A 19,780-nucleotide genomic window follows, 5' to 3' on the forward strand; every position below is an offset into this window, starting at 1 on the left:
TCGCAATTGCACATTTCTGCTTCAATCTATCGCACTGAAATAAATCTAAGGTGGTGAATCTCAAATTGACAGCTGCTTGATGAGTCGTTATTTGACATAAACCGGGGGGGTGCATTTTTTTCCCACTGAGGATAGGTGGAAAAGCTTAATATTAGTAGGAACTTTGGTCTTGCTCTTTTTTTCCCCTTTTTAAATTTTTTTTTCCAAATATTTCAACTTTCTTCTAAAATAATAACCATAAATTTCCTTTTCAGAATACATATTTTGACTTTATTCCCATAAAATTATAACTTTTTTACCAACCAAATTTTATTTTGTTTTTTTCTCATAACAACACAATAAAAACACATTTTTACTTTATTCTCGTAAAAATGTGACTTTTTTCTTATTAGACTATGATTTTTTTTCTCTGAATATTTTGACTTTTTTCCCAGCCTAATTTTATTTTGTTTTTTTCTCACAACATTACAATTTTAAAAAACACATTTTTTTCGTTAACTTTTCAAATCTAAATTTAAAAATCATATTGAGTTTATTCTCATAAAAATGTGACTTTTTTCTTGTTAGAATAAGATTTTTTTTCTCTTAATATTTTGACTTTATTCTCTAAAAATGTGTTGTTTTACTGTTTTTTTTTCCATTTCTGTCGTTCTTTCCCAACTATTTTAACTTTCGTCTTGTACATTTCCTTCTCATCATCACAATATTATAACTTTTTCCGCAACCTAATTTTCCAAAAATGACAAAAATCATTCAATGTTTATACACCTTTACAAAAATAACGTCGTTATACTTATTATATATGTTTTACTTATACAACTTTTATGCTACTAAAAGGATGATATTTTTCCTTATATTACAATGTTACAACTTTTTTGCGTTAATATTTTGACTTTATTCTCTAAAAATGTGTTGTTTTACTGTTTTTTTTCCATTTCTGTCGTTCTTTCCCAACTATTGTAACTTTCGTCTTGTACATTTCCTTCTCGTCATCACAATATTATAACTTTTTCTGCAACCTAATTTTCCAAAAATGACAAAAATCATTCAATGTATATACACCTTTACAAAAATAACGTTGTTATACTTGACAACTTTTATGCTACTAAAAGGATGTTATTTTTCCTCATATTACAATGTTACAACTTTTTTGCGTTAATATTTTGACTTTATTTTACCCCCTCAGCTTTGTGATACAGGTGGAAAAGCTTAATATTAGTATGAACTTTGGTCTTGCTCTTTTTTTTCCAATTTTTTTATTTATTTTTTTCCAAATATTTCAACTTTCTTCTAAAATAATATTCATAAATTTCCTTTTCAGAATATTTGGACTTTATTCCCATAAAATGAACTTTTTTCCCAGCTTCATTTTATTTTGTTTGTTTCTCATAACATTACAATAAAAAACACACATTTTTTCTTTAATGTTTCAACTCTAAATTTAAAAATCATATTGAGTTTATTCTCGTAAAAATGGGACATTTTTCTTGTTAAAATACGATTGTTCTTCTCTTAATATTTTGACTTTATTCTCGTAAAATATGTTGTTTTGCTGTTTTCTTTCCATTTCTGTTTTCCTTTTCCAACTATTTTAACTTTCGTCTTGTACATTTCCTTCCCGTAATCACAATTTTATATATTTTTCCGCAACCTAATTTTCCAAAAATGACAAAATCGTCCAATGTTTATACACCTTTACAAAAATAACGTCGTTATAATTGACAACTTTTATGCTACTAAAAGGATGTTATTTTTCCTCATATTACAATGTTACAACTTTTTTGCGTTAATATTTTGGCTTTATTTTACCCCTCAAAGCTTAATATTAGTATGAACTTTGGTCTTGCTCTTTTTTTCCCATTTTTTATTTTTTTTCCAAATATTTCAACTTTCTTCTAAAAAAAATTCATAAATTTCCTTTTCAGAATATTTTGACTTTTTTCCCAGCCTAATTTTATTTTTGTTTGTTTCTCATAACATTAAAAACATTTTTTTTCATTAATGTTTCAACTCTAAATTTGAAAATCATATTGAGTTTATTCTCGTAAAAATGTGACTTTTTTCTTGTTAGAATACCATTTTTTTCTGATATTTTGACTTTATTCTCGTAAAATGTGTTGTTTTGCTGTTTTTTTTTTCCATTTCTGTCGTTCTTTCCCAACTATTTTAACTTTCGTCTTGTACATTTTCTTCATTATGACTTTTTCCGCAACCTAATTTTCCAAAAATGACAAAATCATTCAATGTTTATACACCTTTACAAAAATAACGTCGTTATAGTTATTATATATGTTATACTTATACAACTTTTATGCTACTAAAAGGATGTTATTTTTCCTCATATTACAATGTTACAACTTTTTTGTGTTCATATTTTGACTTTATTTTTACCCGTCAGCTTTGTGATACAGGTGGAAAAGCTTAATATTAGTATGAACTTTGGTCTTGCCCTTTTTTTTCCCATTTTTTAATTTTTATTTTCCAAATATTTCAACTTTCTTCTAAAATAATATTCATAAATTTCCTTTTCAGAATATTTTGACTTTATTCCCATAAAATTATAACTTTTTTACTAGGCAAATTTTATTTTGTTTGTTTCTCATAACATTACAAAATAAAAAAAATTAGTAATGTTTGAACTCTAAATTTAAAAATCATATTGAGTTTATTCTCGTAAAAATGTGACTTTTTTTACTTTTAATACTTTTAGTACTTTTTTTCTGTTAATATTTTGACTTTATATTTATATTTTACGAGAACTGTAAAATGTGTTGTTTTGCTGTTTTCTTTTCCTATTTCTGTTGTTCTTTATATTGTATATTGTATCTTGTATTTATAACTTATATGCTATTAAAAGGATGTTATTTTTCCTCAACTTTTTTGCGTTCATATTTTGGCTTTAATTTAATCCTGAGCTTTGTGATACAGGTGGAAAAGCTTAATATGGGTATGAACTTTGGTCTTGCTCTTTTTTTCCCCATTTTTTCAATATATATTTTTTTCCAAATATTTCAACTTTCTTCTAAAATAATATTCATAAATTTCCTTTTCTGATTATTTTGACTTTTTTTCCAAGCCAAATTTTTGTTTGTCATAAGATAATAATAATGTAAAAAAAATCGTTAATGTTTCAACTCTAAATTTGAAAATCATATTGAGTTTACTCTCGTAAAAATGTGACTTTTTTCTTGTTAGACTACAATTTTTTTTTTCTCTTAATATTTTGACTTTATTCTGGTAAAATGCTTTGTTTTGCTGTTTTTTTCCATTTCTGTCGTTCTTTCCCAACTATTGTAACTTTCGTCTTGTACATTTTCTTCTCGTCATCACAATATTATAACTTTTTCTGCAACCTAATTTTCCAAAAATGACAAAATCATACAATGTTTATACACCTTTACAAAAATAAAGTTGTTATATTTGACAATTTTTATGCCACTAAAAGGATGTTATTTTTCCTCATATTACAATTACAACTTTTTTGCGTTAATATTTTGACTTTATTTTTGCAAAAATTACTGCTGACTTTTCAATTTTTGCTGTTTTTTTTTTGCGTGAATACATTTCTGCCAGAAAATAATTGAGGTTGATATTGAGTTGCATTATGCATTTGCCCACCAGAGGGCGCCAAACTTCAGTTTGCGTTGTATTGTCATCAGGTTGGTTTGCGGCAACACAGACGCGAATAACACAAGAAAACAACATTTAATAGCTGGTATCACAGTGTTAGTGGAACTGTAGATATATACTGAACCCAAGTCATACAGAACTGATACAAATATGTCACTTTACAATGTCATCTTTTGTTAGCAACGACTTAAAAAGACAGAATGTGACACAGGTGTTTAAAATAAAACAAAAGTAACATACAGGTGGTAGAGGTAGGCCCACCAAGTTTGCACAACATATGCCTGAAAAAGTTCCTTAAAAAGATGCTAAAATATGAGGATATTTCTGATACAAATAGCTTCATCTCTTGACTTTTGAGGGCAAGAAACACTTGGTTTGCTTTGCATTTAAGCCCTTACTTATTAACACCTGTGCTGATTTCTCATTAATGTGAAAACCTGATCAGCTGCAAGTCATTCTGCAGTGCCATCGAAGAGTTTGCCTTTGGACTTCTGATGCGTATTAAATGAATATGGCATTAACAAACTCATAATAACAGAAACATTTGTTTTATTTCAAGTCATTTAGTGCCTGTTCCAGATGTAAATGGGACATTCTTGTTTTTTTTATTCTTCTGATATGTAAAGTAAAAAAAAAAAAAAAAAAGTACACGTGTATCTTTTGAAAGCTATCACCATGAAACACACCAGGCACCGCACAAATGACAGCTCGATATTAACAACATAACCAATGAAAACCCAAATACAGTGCAGCGCTCACATTGAAGAAGCATCAGGATCTTTTCCCGCCCTGTAAAAACTGCTATTACATTACAAAGACATGGTCAAAATGCACATACAGTAGACAACTCCCGCCCTCTTTCGACAGGAAATCTGCTTGGCACGATTGTCGCTTAAAAAAAAAGAAAAAAAAAAAGAATCTAATCAACTTTATGGTCATAAAAACAACATTTGGTGGTTGAAAAGAATGTGCCAAATGTCGTTTGATCATGCTTATATGTAGGAGAGTAAAAAGGGCTACAAGATACTCCAAACTTAAGGCTACTAACATGAAGAAAGAACGCTATGTGGGGACCAAGAGGGAGCTGCAGATGTTGGAGCTACGTTTCAACTTGAAATAGCTACTGGTCATCATGCTGTTTTTGGTCATTGTAGCCACACGTTCAGCCCAAGTGCTACATGAACTCCACCAGAATAGAAATGGACAACGTAAATAGTGCAATAATGTAACCTAACAGTGGACATACGGAATTATGAAAGGATTAAATATGCTTCTTGTATTTTACACATGACTTTTAAACAGTTTCTAGTCCCAGCGCAGTAGTGGATACTATTAAAGATCTTCTATCTTTGAGGAATATTCTAGGTCACGCAAAATAAATTGGATGGAATTAAGTGAGTTATGTTTGCTTGTTTGTTTTTTTTTTTGAGTGCAGTTTGAAATTATATTTGTAGTTTATTTTTATATCATTCAAGAGTTCTGTTTTCGAGGGCACAATGAAACTACTGTGCTTGCTTTAATTATTTTGAATTTGTTTTTAATTGTTTATATATTGCTAATTCTTTTTATTTTCCATTAAATTTGGAAATGACATATTGTGAGTGCAGTTTTATAATATACAGTATATTTTTAAATGATTAGACTTTTTATTTTCATTTCACAGTTACATCTTTGTGCGCAGTTTGAAGAAGTGCACACACAAAAAAAGAAAAAGAAAGAATTGTCTAAAACCTCCTTACTTTAGCACTAAACATATGCTAAATATACTTAAAGGTTAGAAGATTGGTTGAACAAAAATACCTACACATGGCATATTGGATGTTATTTTACATTCAATGGGCCCTTTGATTCATAAGTAGCCTTTAAGCCATTAAGATCAATAGGGTTCTTGCTTTATGGTGGTTTGGATCACTTCGCTGGGACTAAAACTGCTCAACTCTTGAGAAAGCAAAGAAAATCTGAAAGAAAACAGAAAAAAAACATCTCCTGTTTTTCATGTACTGTATTTCCTCATATGGTGGCCACGGAGTTTATTTACTCAACTGCAAGTGTCAGGCATCTCCAAGGAGTAAGGTCTTTATTTGTACATTTCTATGAATAATCATTTAATTATAATCTATATCTATATCTATATATATATATATATAATTTTTTCAATAATTTATGGTCATATGGTTATAATCTTGTGACATCTCCTTTACTTCAGAACTACTACTAATCGTTTAAATACTGTGCCGCACGCGAGTCAGTGAGGAACTGGCAGCTCTTTCCTTGGCAGGAGCCAATCACAAGTTAGAAGGGAACTCATGACGAGCTTGTCAACCCACTAGGAAATCACAGAAGGTCATTACTCAACATAACAGTCGGACTTATGGTGTCATCTTAGAACCCTAAAATCATCACGCAGCAACTTAACACTCAAAAGGAAGGTAAGAAATACACAACACACAACACCAGTATGAGTTTAGAATAAAATACAACAACTGTTTTAACTTCTTCCCACCATGCATTGCTTCCCACTGGCTATGGCTGCCAAGGCACGGTAATGATTCATTGTCCAGAGGGAGCTCATCATGCCTCCCTGTGGACAGAGGCAGCTGAATGAATCATTGCAGCGCCCCGTTCATGGTCAATGATCTGCTTTCCTGGGAAGCAATGCATGAAGTTAAAATAGTTGTTTTTTATTCTAATGCCATATTAGTACTTGTGTATTTCCTATCTACGTTTTCAGTGTTTAGTTGCTGTGTGACGATTTTAGGGTTCTTTCTAAGATGACACCGTGAGTCAGAAGGTTATATTGAGCAATGATTTCCAATGGGTTGACAAACTCGTCGTGAGTTCCGTCATAGCTTGTGATTGGCTCCTGCCAAAGAAAGAGCTACCTGGTCCTCACGGACTCGTGCGCGCCACAATATGTCATTTTATGACGTGGACACGTGTGGTTTATCGTCCGGTGCGGCTTATATATGTACAAATCTGTTTTTCTCTCTAAATGTATTGGTTAAACACCGGTGCGTACACACCGGAATTTAAAGTACACTAACACTCCTTACCCGAAGGACCGATTTAGTCCCATTAACTCCAACAATTATAACCACTTTATATTTTTTCACTTTTTATCTAATGTGAAAACACACATCCACTTCTGTCTTACATGTGCACCATTCCAAACATCAACAGCGACACACTTATTCAGTCGCCAGGCAGAAAACTGGTATTTTGCTGCATGCTTTGAATGGGAAAAAAGCAGCACCTTCTGGTGAACAAACAAGCATAAAAGAATTGAAGGCCTGTGTTCCAAATTGAGACCTTAACATTAAAGATTTCATCAGTTTCGCGAGGTTAAAAATGCCATATTCAATGGGACATTTTTGGTCACAATGAACAAATGCATCACATTTTTGTGTAGAGTTGCTATTTTAACCTAATTTAAGCAGCAGGAGATGACAATTCAAAAACATTTTTTTACATTTATATCCTCAAGCTAACAAAAAACACAACCAAAATGACTTGCACATAAAAAAAACAAAACAAACGAATGGCACCAGGTGTCTCCAGAATGTTTGAAGGGTTAAATTTCAAATATATATATTCATTGACCTAGTCACAACTGGATTTTTGGACAATATTGTATATTTCTGTGTTTCCCCCCCAAAAAAAATCTAAAATAAGAATATTAAAAATAAAATATTTTAAAATAAACATGTCTATGGTTAGGCCTGAAGATTCGATGCAATGAAAGTGAACGAAAAAACCTGAAATGTCACTTTTAGGGGAAACATCAGCTTTCCGGACGTCACGTGATTTGCTGTGTTTATTTGAGCGGAGGCCACTATTTGAGGAAATACATTTATGCCCATGATATGCAAATGCGTGGATGACATTCTGCAGCTTTCTTTAACCTGGACATGAGTTGTTGTTGCTGTTGTTGTTCCAGACCAATTGTTGGCGCGCATTTTACACGAGGAGAATGTACAAACTTGCATAGATAAAGTGATAAAGATCAGAGCAGCTTCATAGCAATATGCCCCAAAAAAGTGAACATTCATTAATATCAATAACTGTACAGGCTCTTCTGTTGCTCCCATTTTAAAAGGGAGCAGCTGCTTCCTGCTGGAGGTTTTGTTCACTACCAAGAAAAAACAAAACACGGACACAAGTTTGGACCACTAACATATGCAAGTTTGCAATTTGGGGCTATTTGTTAATTCTCCAAGAGGTGAAGATGTGATGGCCGACTGGACTCTGAAACGACTTAAGAAATGCAAAGCCTTGGTAATAATACGACAGAACATCAGTTTTGTATGGCTATTAACAGCATGACGTATGCATGACATCATAGGATCGTCAGGGCTTTTTGTACACATTTTCCCTGGGATGACTATTTGGACACGGGGGGGGGGGATGCCTGCTTCTGGCTATTCTCAATTCTTAAGGCTATTTGTTTTTATTTTGGCTAAAACCACCACTTTGGAGTAGTCGGTGGCGTATTAAAGGAGAAACGTCTCTGAGGGAAAAAAAAAAAAAAAAAAGTTCTCTGATTGGCTTTGCTTAATTTAAAGGAGAGCACCACTCCACAGGTGTATACATTAGAGCGGGCGTCCCCTTTAAATGAATAAAGGTTTCCGACAAAGTACAAGACGGACAGTAGACTCAGTTCCATTTAAAAGCGTGAGGTTATAAAACAGTGACATCATCAAGGGAGGGTAGTCTCTATCACAGTCAGATATCATGTGTGCAAATCGAGTCAACACCAAACATGCGTGGTGCACCTCTAATGCTACTGGACTGATCCTGTAGAGCTACATGGTGGTGGTGGTCGGTGGCGTACAATAAGAGCAGTCTTCTGTCCATACACGAGACAAGTATCTCGTAAGCCACTCGAAGCGGCGCTGACTTGCTCCCCCTTAAACCACCAATTTTGTCACCCCTCTTTAGGGCCAAACTGCGTATCTACCATGCAGAGCGATGGATCCCAAAGCAGCCGTCGTGCAGGCTCAGCCCAGAAAATGAAAAAACAAAAAACAAAACAACAGTGTGAAAAGAAGAGAGGAGGGGAAAGATGACCCCTTCCTTTTCGAGTGGCTTTGCACATCATCAGCGGCGGCGTTTTAGGTGGGCAAGGGGTCGTCGTCGCCTTTACTGCACTTGCACTTGCAGCACAGGACGATGGGTGTGGCCAGGAGAAGGAAGGGGGAGGCGACCAGCAGGAGCAGGCCGAACCCTGCAAAGATCCCCACAACCTGGAAGAAATCGGCAGACGGTCAGTTCGACTCAGGCCGTGGCCACACTTATAAAACGTGTATATTACGATGCCATCGATGGTCGCCAGCCAATGGCAGGGCACATATAGACAAACAACCATTTACACTCACATTCATACCTATGGACAATTAAGATGCCAATTAAGATGCATATTTTTGGAATGTGGGAGGAAACTGGAGTACCGGAGAAAACCCACACACAGGGAGAACATGGAAACTCCACACAGAGACGCCCAGCGGAGATTGGATCCCAGATCTTCCCGATCTCCTGACTGTGTGGCCAACATGCTACCCACCAGGCCACGGTGCGGCCACTTGCAAAATCAATGAAACATTTTAAAGAATTTTCACATTTTAGTGCAACTCCATAAATATTATTTTTTAAATAATAAACAAAATAGCCATTTTAGTGAAACCCTATTTTAGCGTGTTGGAAGAATGGAAGAAATTCTCAAACTTATCAAATTCCCTGTGGAAACAAAGCGTTGCAGTACAACACACTGCCCAGCAGAGGTCAGAAATTTTCATTTTTCTTTTTGTTACATTAATTTCAATCCCCGAAGGAAATGTACTAATGTGGGAGAATGTGTAATGATTTCTTGACAAATATTAGTTCGAATCCCGATTATTCAATTTAACTCTCATGTTAAAAACATATTTTTTAACATGCGTGTATTTGTCATTTTGAATACATGGATTCACGAGACGCTTACGTATGCAGACAATTGGGGGAGCTGTTTTTGACATGACCACAAGGGGGAGACAGACACCAGCCAGTTCAGCGCTACAAACCACACGACATGCAGTCACATGCAACGGCACACAGAAAATACCACAATGCCATTGCTCCTCTTTCGCGGTCAGGCACATTTCTTGTTCATCACTAACCAAATAAGTCTTGTTTATTTAGTGAAAACATTAACTGGATTATTACTTCACACGCACATACACGGTTGTTAACGCTCCAACTAAAAGGCCACATGTAACACAGGATCAAAATGAATGGAAGTTATGAGATGCAAGCAGTTGTCAGCTTTGCAAGGTTGTTCTAGTGCCTCTTTTATATTTATGAGGGAGTGGGGGGTGAAATGAGGACAGCCAAACAAAGACACACACACACACACCAGTGATGCTGTAGCTTGTTCCCCACCAGCTGAAGTGTAATTGTGTGACTCAGCCTGCCCCACTGGGCAACAGATGCCACCTTGTATGCTAATGTTGACAAAAGAAGGAGGCAACACTCTATGGAGACATCTTCTCTAAATAAGAAGGATATCAATCTTAAGAAGTGTCTGATCATAGGTCTTTTGGTTTGTTTGCAACTTCCTATACACCTGGATATGAATTGCATTGATTATAGCATTTTTAGCTGGTTAGCTAATTAGCGCAAAGAAATTCACAAAAACATGTTGGCGAGACATGCCAAAAAATGTAACATTTTTAACAGAAAACAGCATTTTTTCAGATGATAGGAGGTTAGCTAGTGAGTTTTCTTATTAGCTAGTGAGTTAGTTAAAAAAGTTAGTTAACAAAGCACATAACATAGCATTTAGGCATGTCAGCTAGTCAGTTAAAATGCACAAAAGAATTTTTGAGAAAAACAAAAAAGTATATATTAACCGTATTTTTAACAAATAACAGCATTTTTAGCTGCGTTAGCTGCGTTAGCTGGTTAGTGCAAAGACTTTCACAAAAGATTTATATGTAAATTATATTAACATTTATATTTATATGTAAATATGTGTAATTCTTACCTGTGGTTAGCAGCTTAGTTTGCTCATTAACAAGTTAGTTAAAATGAGTTTGTTCCTTTCGAGTAACAGCATTTTCGGCATGTTAGCTGGATCGTTTGATAAAATACACAAAACATGGTTAAAAAGTCGTCCCTTGCTACTTTCACAGTTGAAATTCCGCAGCTTCACTCTATCACGATTTTTCAAAAAGAATAAATTAACAAATCATGCTGTTTCATGGTTGAATACGACCTTTTATCAGTTAAAAAATACATATTTATTTACATATTTTTTTTGCTTAAATGAATTATTTTGACAGAAATATGGCTAAATGAACTAAAATACACATATAAGGCATTCAAAAGACGCATTCAAAGATGTTGACGTAGTATTCTACGCTAGTCACTAGGTGTCAATAACGTTACTGTAATGTTCCGTGAGACACACACTGACCAGATTTGATCGGTGAAACATGTTTCATTACAGATTTCAATTATCTCACAAGGCACAATAAAGCCTAATAAAAACGTGGGCTACTGTTACCACAGCAACATGAAACTCAACTCCGAACCCCTGATGTGTTTTGTCTGCCATTCTGTCTGCCCCCCTAAGGAACACATTTATGGCAACACGAGCACAAGTCTTTGTCTTAAATGGCTTATTTGCTCTCATTATGTCTACTATATTGGGTAATATGAGTGTAAAGGTGACTATAGGGGTGCTATTTCATGTGTGGGGGGCTCTAATAATGTTAAAACCTGTATTTAGAAGGTCGTAAACAGGTTTTCTGTGCTCTAACTACAAAGATATTCCATTCATAAATAAGGAATCCTACTTCACGGAAGTAGACTAATCATGGTTGGGTCTGGAACCAATCACCTGCGATAAACGACTTTATGTAATATTTCTCATATTTTCTTTTTTACAAATAAGAGCAGTCGGTCAGTTAGTTTTTAACAAATAACATTTTTAACATGGACGCATGGAACCATATATCAACTCTCATCAGATTACGTTGTTCATTTGTTGGTTCATTACTCAGCCAGTCAGTGACTTTGTGAATTAGTGGGGGGAAAATACACCTAAGTTTTTGTTGGGGCGGGCAGTGGAAGAACCCAGTACATTTTGGTGCAGATCCAAGACATTTTTTAAGAACTTTTTTGCCATTTAAGTCATGGAACAGTCCTCCCTAGAATGAAAACGTCACCGTCTACTCATTTAAAACGTGTTACATCATCCTCTGTGAACCAGCAAGTAGTAAGTTAGTGGTGACCTGCGCTTTATTATTGTTCCCTTGGCTAGACCCTAACCTGATTTTAATTTGAGATTAATGTGCATGATTTAGAAAACGTTTGGGCCTTCATGGATGTCGGTGGTCTTGATGTATTTCATAACCTTGGTTACGTAAACCTTGCAGATGTTTGAAAAGGTGCACATAATAGGCTTAGGATGGAGACGGCGGGACACAAAGCAAACTGTCCTTTTCCCCATTGTACTCTCAAGATAACAGTGAGTGAATGCATGATGCATATGTGTGTGTGTGTGTGTGTGTGTGTCAGGCGTAAAGAGCGAGGCAGCACATGTGCTGTGGCTGGCCACACTGTGGTCTCAAGTAAGAGTGCGAGCCAGGGGAGCAGTGTTTCTCACCTGGGTTCTGTGCCAGATAACAGATGCCCTGGAGTGGCCCAGTTTGTTTCGACAAGGCCCTTTGTCATAGTGGATCAGGAGGAAGTCGTCCTGTCACACACACACACACACACACACACACACACACACACACGCACACACACACACACACACACAATACGGATTACAGTCTTTAAAGGCGTGGGCAGCTGTTGTGCAAGACAATAAAAATGGCTACTTTAAAAAGGACCCGGGTGACCCAGATGGCTGTGCTTGTACAACTGAGATTACATAAGAAGCAGCAGCATCTGTATGAGTCTCGTGATGGATTTATGAGGGGGGAAAAAAAAAACATGCAATTACATCATTTCCTTTCCTTATTAAGCTGCAGCTTCCTAAATAAACAATGCTTGAATGCACAATTATTACAGCATACAAAGGGGGGCGTCGGGGGCCGACTCACATCGAGGGATTCCAGACAGTACCAGCAGAAGGCGTGCTTGCAGTTCTTACACATCATCTGTGCACAGCCCTCGTCCCTCTCGATGTAAACTTTGCATTTAGGACAGCGCTTGATGGGCGCGTCGTCCTCTTCGTTCTTGTAGAACGGGCTGCAACCAAAAGAAGACATGCTCGCATGAGCCACGCTCGAAACAAGCTTCACACAGCACCTCAGTCCATGCTCTACCGGTTATGTAATTAACTACGAAAATCACAGGCCACTACATTAGGTACACTTGCATAAGATAATGAGACGCAGGACTGTAGAGTTGCACCTATTTCAAGCTCAACTGCAGAGAGGGCTGGTCATCTATTGGGGGTAAGGTATTTTATATCCTTTTTTTTTTTTTTTTTTTTTTTTACATATTATTATGTTTTTTAATAATATATACTGTATGTACACATAAAAACAGTAACAGTCAGCCTTTACAAATATATACCCTATTTCCTCATATAGTGACATAGTGCATTTATTTACTCAACTGCAGAGGAACAGGCATCTCTTTAGGGTAAAATGTTCAGTTGAAAAATACTTGTTTATAATATGGTTAATATATATGTGTATGATAAACACAGTAACACTCAAAGGTTTGGAAACTTGCTCATTTAGTTGCACAAATAAACAATTAAGATGGAATTAAGACATCAATACGATGCACAGGTTGGGCCGAGGCATAATTTGAACTAAGAATGTCGTGCAAAGAACCTCCGGGGCCAACATAAAAATGGACGCATAAACAAAAAACAGTGGTGCGAGCATAGGAGGCAGACAGGACGTTAACCACCGGAAAAGACACCTTCTCCACGTAAGGTGAAAATCATTTATTAGCTGGTAAACGTCAATTAAACTGACAGACTGCTTGCTTGCGTTGGTAAGTACTGCTGTTTTGGTTAGCAACACAGTTGAAATAGCTTAGCAAATAACCAAAGCTTGTTTTTGAACCGAGATAATAACAGTCACCACCTGTCTTGTTTCTTGTGAGGAAAAACAAGAGCCGCCCTTTTGTGGAGAGGCCAGGGGCCAGTGTTTGAGGAAATACACTAAACGCTTAGTTTTGATAGATGCTGTCACAGAGATTTAACTGTAATGATATGTTTTGGTTGTGGCTGTAGGACTGCACTTCATCCTACTAAGCGATTTAGAGATGACTAAGCAAACCACAGTATTAGAAACCCCTACACTGTATAATGCAGTGCAAACACTAACTTTCAGTTAAATCAGGCGTGTTCCTGGTGTGGCCCTCAGCTCTTTTTTTTATTGGCCCTCGGCATATTCTACAGATAAAGTGAATTCATTATTAATGAGATACAGTCGCCCCTCGTTTGTCGAGGTTAACTGGTATCAGACCCGACCGCGATGAGTGAATTTCCGCGAAGTAGGATTCAATATTAATAAATGGAATATTTTAGTAGTTACAACATAGAAAACCTGTTTATGGCGTTCTAAATATGGGATTTAACATTATTAGAGACCTGTAGATATGAAATAACACTTCAATAGTCACTTTTACACTCCTATCGTTCTTTGTTTAGATCAAATTGCGCAGGCTAAGGGATCACTGCAGAAAATAAGTGTTAAATATACAAAAATCCATAATTTTCTATAAAAACCATCCAGTACAAGCGTGATGATCATCATCACCGAGCGTCACTCACATGATTGTGTCCACACTGAATCAAACAGCAGCCGCGAGCATAGCAAGCCAGCGAGCTAACTAGTTAGCCTCTCCAATTTACTAATTCTAAACTTAAGAAAGTGTTTCAAACATACTGGGGAAGAACGGAAAGAGAGGAGAACCTTCTTTTTTTTTTCATTCGATCTCAGCCATGTCATGTCGGCTCGGATCTGCTGGCTCAGTAGCCAACCTCATAACATTACTGATGCCTAGTGACCAGAATATACATTACATTAACTTGTCTTTCAATGCTTTTGACATGGCCACAATGATAGGCCACAGTCAACCACGAACCACGAAACAGCGATCATTTATTCATGACCACATTCATGATCATTTATTTATTTATTTTTTTTAAACCGTGCTATAGTGAGGAAGCGAGGCCCTTTGTAGGAAAGGTTTGGACAGCCCTAATAATACCATTTATGTCAAGTATCAATCAACATCAAGCAACCTCAAAACCCACCTCAACTCCAGTAACCTATTTGAACCATTTCAATCTCACACCACAGTACTGAAATAACTCTTCTCAAAATCACAAAACCTTCTTATCGCATCGGACTCAGACCACCCCACCATCCACACTATCAGTCCCTCCATCCTCCTCTCCCGCCTTTCATCCACCCTTCAGCACTGGAGCTGCACTCCCCTGGATTCTGTCATATCTCACCGGCCATCATCAATTCATCAACACAAACCATTGCTCCTCCTCCACTGGCCCCCTGTCTCAAAGTGTTCCCCAGGGATTGGTGCTTGGACCCCTCCTCTTCATCTTGTACTTGCTTCCTCTAGATAGCATCATCCGCCGTCTTGGACTCCAGTTCCATTGTTACGCCAAGGATATATCCAAGTCTATCCCTGCCTCCACACACACCACTCTCCACCCCTCCAGCCTCTCGAAAATAAAATCATGGGTCCAACTCAACTTCCTCAAACTGAACTGAGACAAATCAGATATCGAGTCCCAAACCCCTCACAAACACAGCCAACAGCTTCTCCCTCCCCATCGACACCTCCCTCAATCCCTCACCTTACGTTCGTAATCTTGGCACATTCCTCGACAGCACCCTCTCCTAACCCGGACTGCTTTCCTCCACCTAAAAACATCGCCCGTCTTTGCCCTTCACTATGAATCCCTTTTCCACGTCACCACCAGGCTCAACTACTGTAATAACATCTTCTAGGGCCTCCCATTCAAAACCCTCAATAAACTTCAATATATTCAGAACTCCCCAGCCTGCCAACTCAGACGCACCCGCCTCCGTGACCACGTCACCCCTGTTCTCCAAATCCTTCTATTCACTTTTAAAGCTCTTTGTCCGTTCTTTGTCCTAAATTAAGTATTTTCAAGCATAAAAATAGCCAGATGGACTGTTGTGATCTGTAGTATTTTACAGCAGAGGCTAAAAATAGAACAAGGAAGTCTTTCAATGCTAACATGTGAGTCTATATTATGCCTTATTTATGTCTTATATGTCTTATTTTCTCATGTTATGTCTACTATATTGAGTAATAGGCATGGAAAAGTGACTATAAGGCTGTTATTTGACGTCTAAAGGGCTCTAATAATGTTCAAATTTTTATTTAGAAGGTCGAAAACAGGTTTTCTATGCTCTAACTACAAAAATATTTGATTTATAAATAAGGAATCATAATTCGGTAACCAATAAACAAAAGATGACTGTACATATAAAAATAATGTTTAAACGATTCACCATTTTTGCTAAATTGTAAAGAAATAATATAGAAACTATAAACATTGAGGTCGAGTAACGACACTAAATAGGAGTTACAAAATAGTTTAATCATTATTTTCCAATATTATCTTTGATCAAAGGCAAACAGCCCCCATTCATCATCACTGAACAGTTAAACTATTCATCTGTGATCTTTGCAGCGAGTTACTGACGTTCTCTGCGTGCATGTGCTCATGTGACACCCGATGGCCATCGTGAACTTGCAAAACAGGATTGCTCCACTTTTTTGTGGTGTGCGTGCTCCACATCCTGTTGTTTGTGGAGCTATCTCTACAAACGCCAGTCCAATATCTGATTGGCAGCTTTTAACATTCTATGATCAACAGGCGTGTCAAATAATGCCGCATAACAGCCCTCGATAATGTAAATCATTTTGGTTTGTCCTCAGAGTGCACTTAAACGTCACAATAAAAGGTCAGGTGTGCAAAGCAGCATGAGTATGCAGTCAACAAGTGTGAAGTCTAAGAGTAGACTTGTTAATCCTCTCCGTGGTGGCCTCTTATAGAGGAAGCCTTACAAGCCTAATGACTTTTTCCACAGTAAGAGGATAGCACAGAGAAATAGGTCAGCAGCATGCTGTGTGTCTCGGGGCAGCCCCTTTCTGAACCCCCTCTATGCACGAAGTGGGCACCGTGCCCAGGTTGGACTGTACTGTCGTTGCAACATATTCTTTTATGTCTTCTTATTTATTGTTGCTGTCGGATTAAATCTATGAATGCACATCACGAATACAGCAATGTATTGACAAATGGCACTAAAAGCTAAGAAGATGGGCACAGTATAAAGTATCGATCGCTACTTGTCAATATGTCAAGACCAAGTATAGCCCTACAGTACAGGCCAAAAGTTTGGACACGCCTTCTCATTCAATTCGTTTTCTTGACGTCCTATCAAATCTACAACGTAAACAGTCATTGTCAAGACTATTTACGTCATGAAAATGACTATTTATGTTGTAGATTCTCAAAACTGAAGCTGAATGAACACATGTGGAATTAAGTACTTAAAAATGTTTATGATTTATTTTGTGTTGTTTTCTAGATGTAAAACTATAATTAGTGTCTATAAAATATATTTTTTTGTTAATATTTTTGGGTGTCTGGAAGGGATTAATTGGATTGACATTATTTTTGTATCTTTTGATTTTTATGACCTTTTGAATTAAATTAATGAACGAAAACCGACGTGCCGCTGTACATGCTTCCATATTGTAAGGTTGCAAAGGAACATTTCTGGCAACTTCCAATGGAAGTATGTGTAAAGAATTTCAGAAAAATACAGTTGAACAAATCCGAGAGTTCACATGAGAATGAACAGGATTTTGTGTAAGTGTAAATAAGTAAGTGTAAAAAGGAAGACAGTAACACAAATTTTGTCTGAAGGAAACTTTTTTTTTTCAATATCTGACTACTTTTTTGTCCTAACTACTGATTTATTGCCTGATTTATTTATTTTCATGTTAACCTTTAAATAAATACATTCAATAGATGTACCCAGTAGCTGAAAAAGCTGCAATCAAATCTGTTTCCATTATAGACACACATTGTGCAAACTTCCAGTTTATTGCTGCTAATAAAAAACAATAATTCATAGAGCGCTTTTCAAAAACACAAGACACTTATTCCTGTGCATTCCCATGTATTCCTTTGGAACATTTGCAACTTGGAGAAAAAACATCCTGGAATTGTGCAACCGTAGTGGACAGCAACATTAATTCTGTTTTAACATGAAATGCATTTAAAATTCATCAAATGTCATCTTGTTCAGTTTACTGGGTGGCTAATTCGACAGTATATTCCTAAAGCAACAGATACTGTGTTTTTTGTTCAATCGTAAGTTCATAAATAGATCATAAATTGTATTGTATTGTGAAAAAAGCAAGGTTGTTGTCATAGTCGTAATTCTTTTGACACTCGATGCTGATAAAATGGAATTCAGGTTGAATTCCATTGAGCAAACTAGGTCAATGTTATGTTGTTTGATCATGTTTAAAATATGTAAAGGCCCCCGTCACAGTGGGTCATCACAACACAAGCCTGCAAGAATGTGACATCAGATAACGCATAAGAAACGATACCTGTTCTCTCCCGGTAGGAAGGATGTGATGGGAAGGCTATTCTCCGGGCAGGCCTGACCCGGGTGCCAGTTGGCCTTGCAGGCCGAGCAGAACTCCAGAGCGCAAACGGCGCACTGGACCAGCTGGGGTAGCGCTGGAGAGTCGGCCTCCTTCAGCTGGCACACGGCCTGGCAGGTCGAGGAGGGGCACCACGTCCGGCAAGGATCCAAGAGCACCTCTAATGGCACGAAATATGTAGGATGGCATCATTGGCACATGATTAAAATACTACTTGTAGCTCTGACATTATTATATTCCGAGTCAAATGGAGTGTCAAACCTTTGTGTGCTAAAATATGTTCCAAAAGATCAATATCAGCTATTATTAACAAGAACTACAAACACGTGGATAATTAAGTGTGGAAATGCTCTACCTAGGAAGTAAAATGACAATTTACTCTGAGCTCTTCTGCAAAAAAAAAAAAAAAAAAAAAAGTACTCTTGTAGACTGCCGACTTCAATGTACATTGTGTTCCGGCGTGTAGGCGGACGACCTGCAGGGTGAGTGCCATTAAAGCATGATTGCGTCGCTTGGTTACTGTTCTCCATGGTAGCAAATGTGCTGATAAGAATGGGCGCAATTAAAGCAGTCAGTGAGACAAACAAGAGCAGCAGTCATATTTCCTGCACCGAATGCTATCGAAGTAGATGTGTGTAGATTGTTAAATATTAAGCACTTTATTAGTGCTCACTCCAGGATGACGTTTCTATAGTTTCCATCCTGCATGGAACGTCGCTGCGAGCGTGATGATTGATGCCGCTGAGCTCTTCTCTTAGCTGAAGCCCTGATTTGCGTGTACTCCACCAGCAAACACATTCAAAGCGTGTAACTGATTGACTCAGTGCAGCTACACGTGCTGCAAGCCTCCATTGTCGTCATCCTTTTGTGTGTCGCCATGCAATACACTAGCAGGAGGGAGGAGCACTGGGAAGGGGGCAGAGGGGTCCACGTGATTATCTGATTGGCCGTCGCTGCACACACCATCATCCCGTTGAAGCAGGACATCATCACCCGTTTTCTTTTCTTTTTTTTTTTTTTTTTGCATTGACTCACCTCTTTCAAACTGCAGCTTCTTGTATCGCTGCATCATCTCTGCGGCCACCATGCACTCAATCTACAAGGGCAGAAGACAAGAGGAAATAATGAGGTCGCTGAGCTTATTTATAGACAGAGGCTGCTAAAAGCAATTCGATACACAGAATGCCAAGTTTCTAGAGTAATAGCACAATAAAAATCTCAGCATTTGGAATCGATAGATAAGGTATAAAGTCATGAAAAACACAGAATACGTGGACAAGGAAGATTACAGATTGAGTAACATGAACACGTCACACATGTCATGTGAACACAGTCTAGCTTAGCAAATTGGAGACTCAAGAGTTATGGACATGCTAACTTTGTCTGCCTCGGGCAGTGGTCGGCAACCCGTGGCTCTTCAGCCTCTTTGTTGAGGCTAAGTCTTCTTTTAATTTGATAC

At 37.1% G+C, this 19,780-nt stretch overlaps 1 protein-coding gene across 1 annotated transcript in view; it reads right to left on the reverse strand.

The window, feature by feature from the left end:
- Positions 1-3,686: 3,686 nt before the first annotated feature.
- rnf144aa (ring finger protein 144aa) overlaps positions 3,687-19,780 on the reverse strand; it is a 42,294-nt gene continuing 26,200 nt past the window's right edge. The window contains exons 4-8 of the mRNA XM_054796767.1: positions 19,357-19,417; positions 18,265-18,481; positions 12,717-12,864; positions 12,275-12,364; positions 3,687-8,873 (exon numbers count right to left, since the gene is read on the reverse strand). Of these exons, the coding sequence (XP_054652742.1) occupies positions 8,742-8,873; positions 12,275-12,364; positions 12,717-12,864; positions 18,265-18,481; positions 19,357-19,417 (648 nt within the window). The 3' untranslated portion in view covers positions 3,687-8,741. The remainder of the gene's footprint in view (positions 8,874-12,274; positions 12,365-12,716; positions 12,865-18,264; positions 18,482-19,356; positions 19,418-19,780) is intronic.

Source organism: Dunckerocampus dactyliophorus, chromosome 13, assembly GCF_027744805.1.
Source record: "Dunckerocampus dactyliophorus isolate RoL2022-P2 chromosome 13, RoL_Ddac_1.1, whole genome shotgun sequence".
Lineage (NCBI taxonomy): Eukaryota > Metazoa > Chordata > Actinopteri > Syngnathiformes > Syngnathidae > Dunckerocampus > Dunckerocampus dactyliophorus.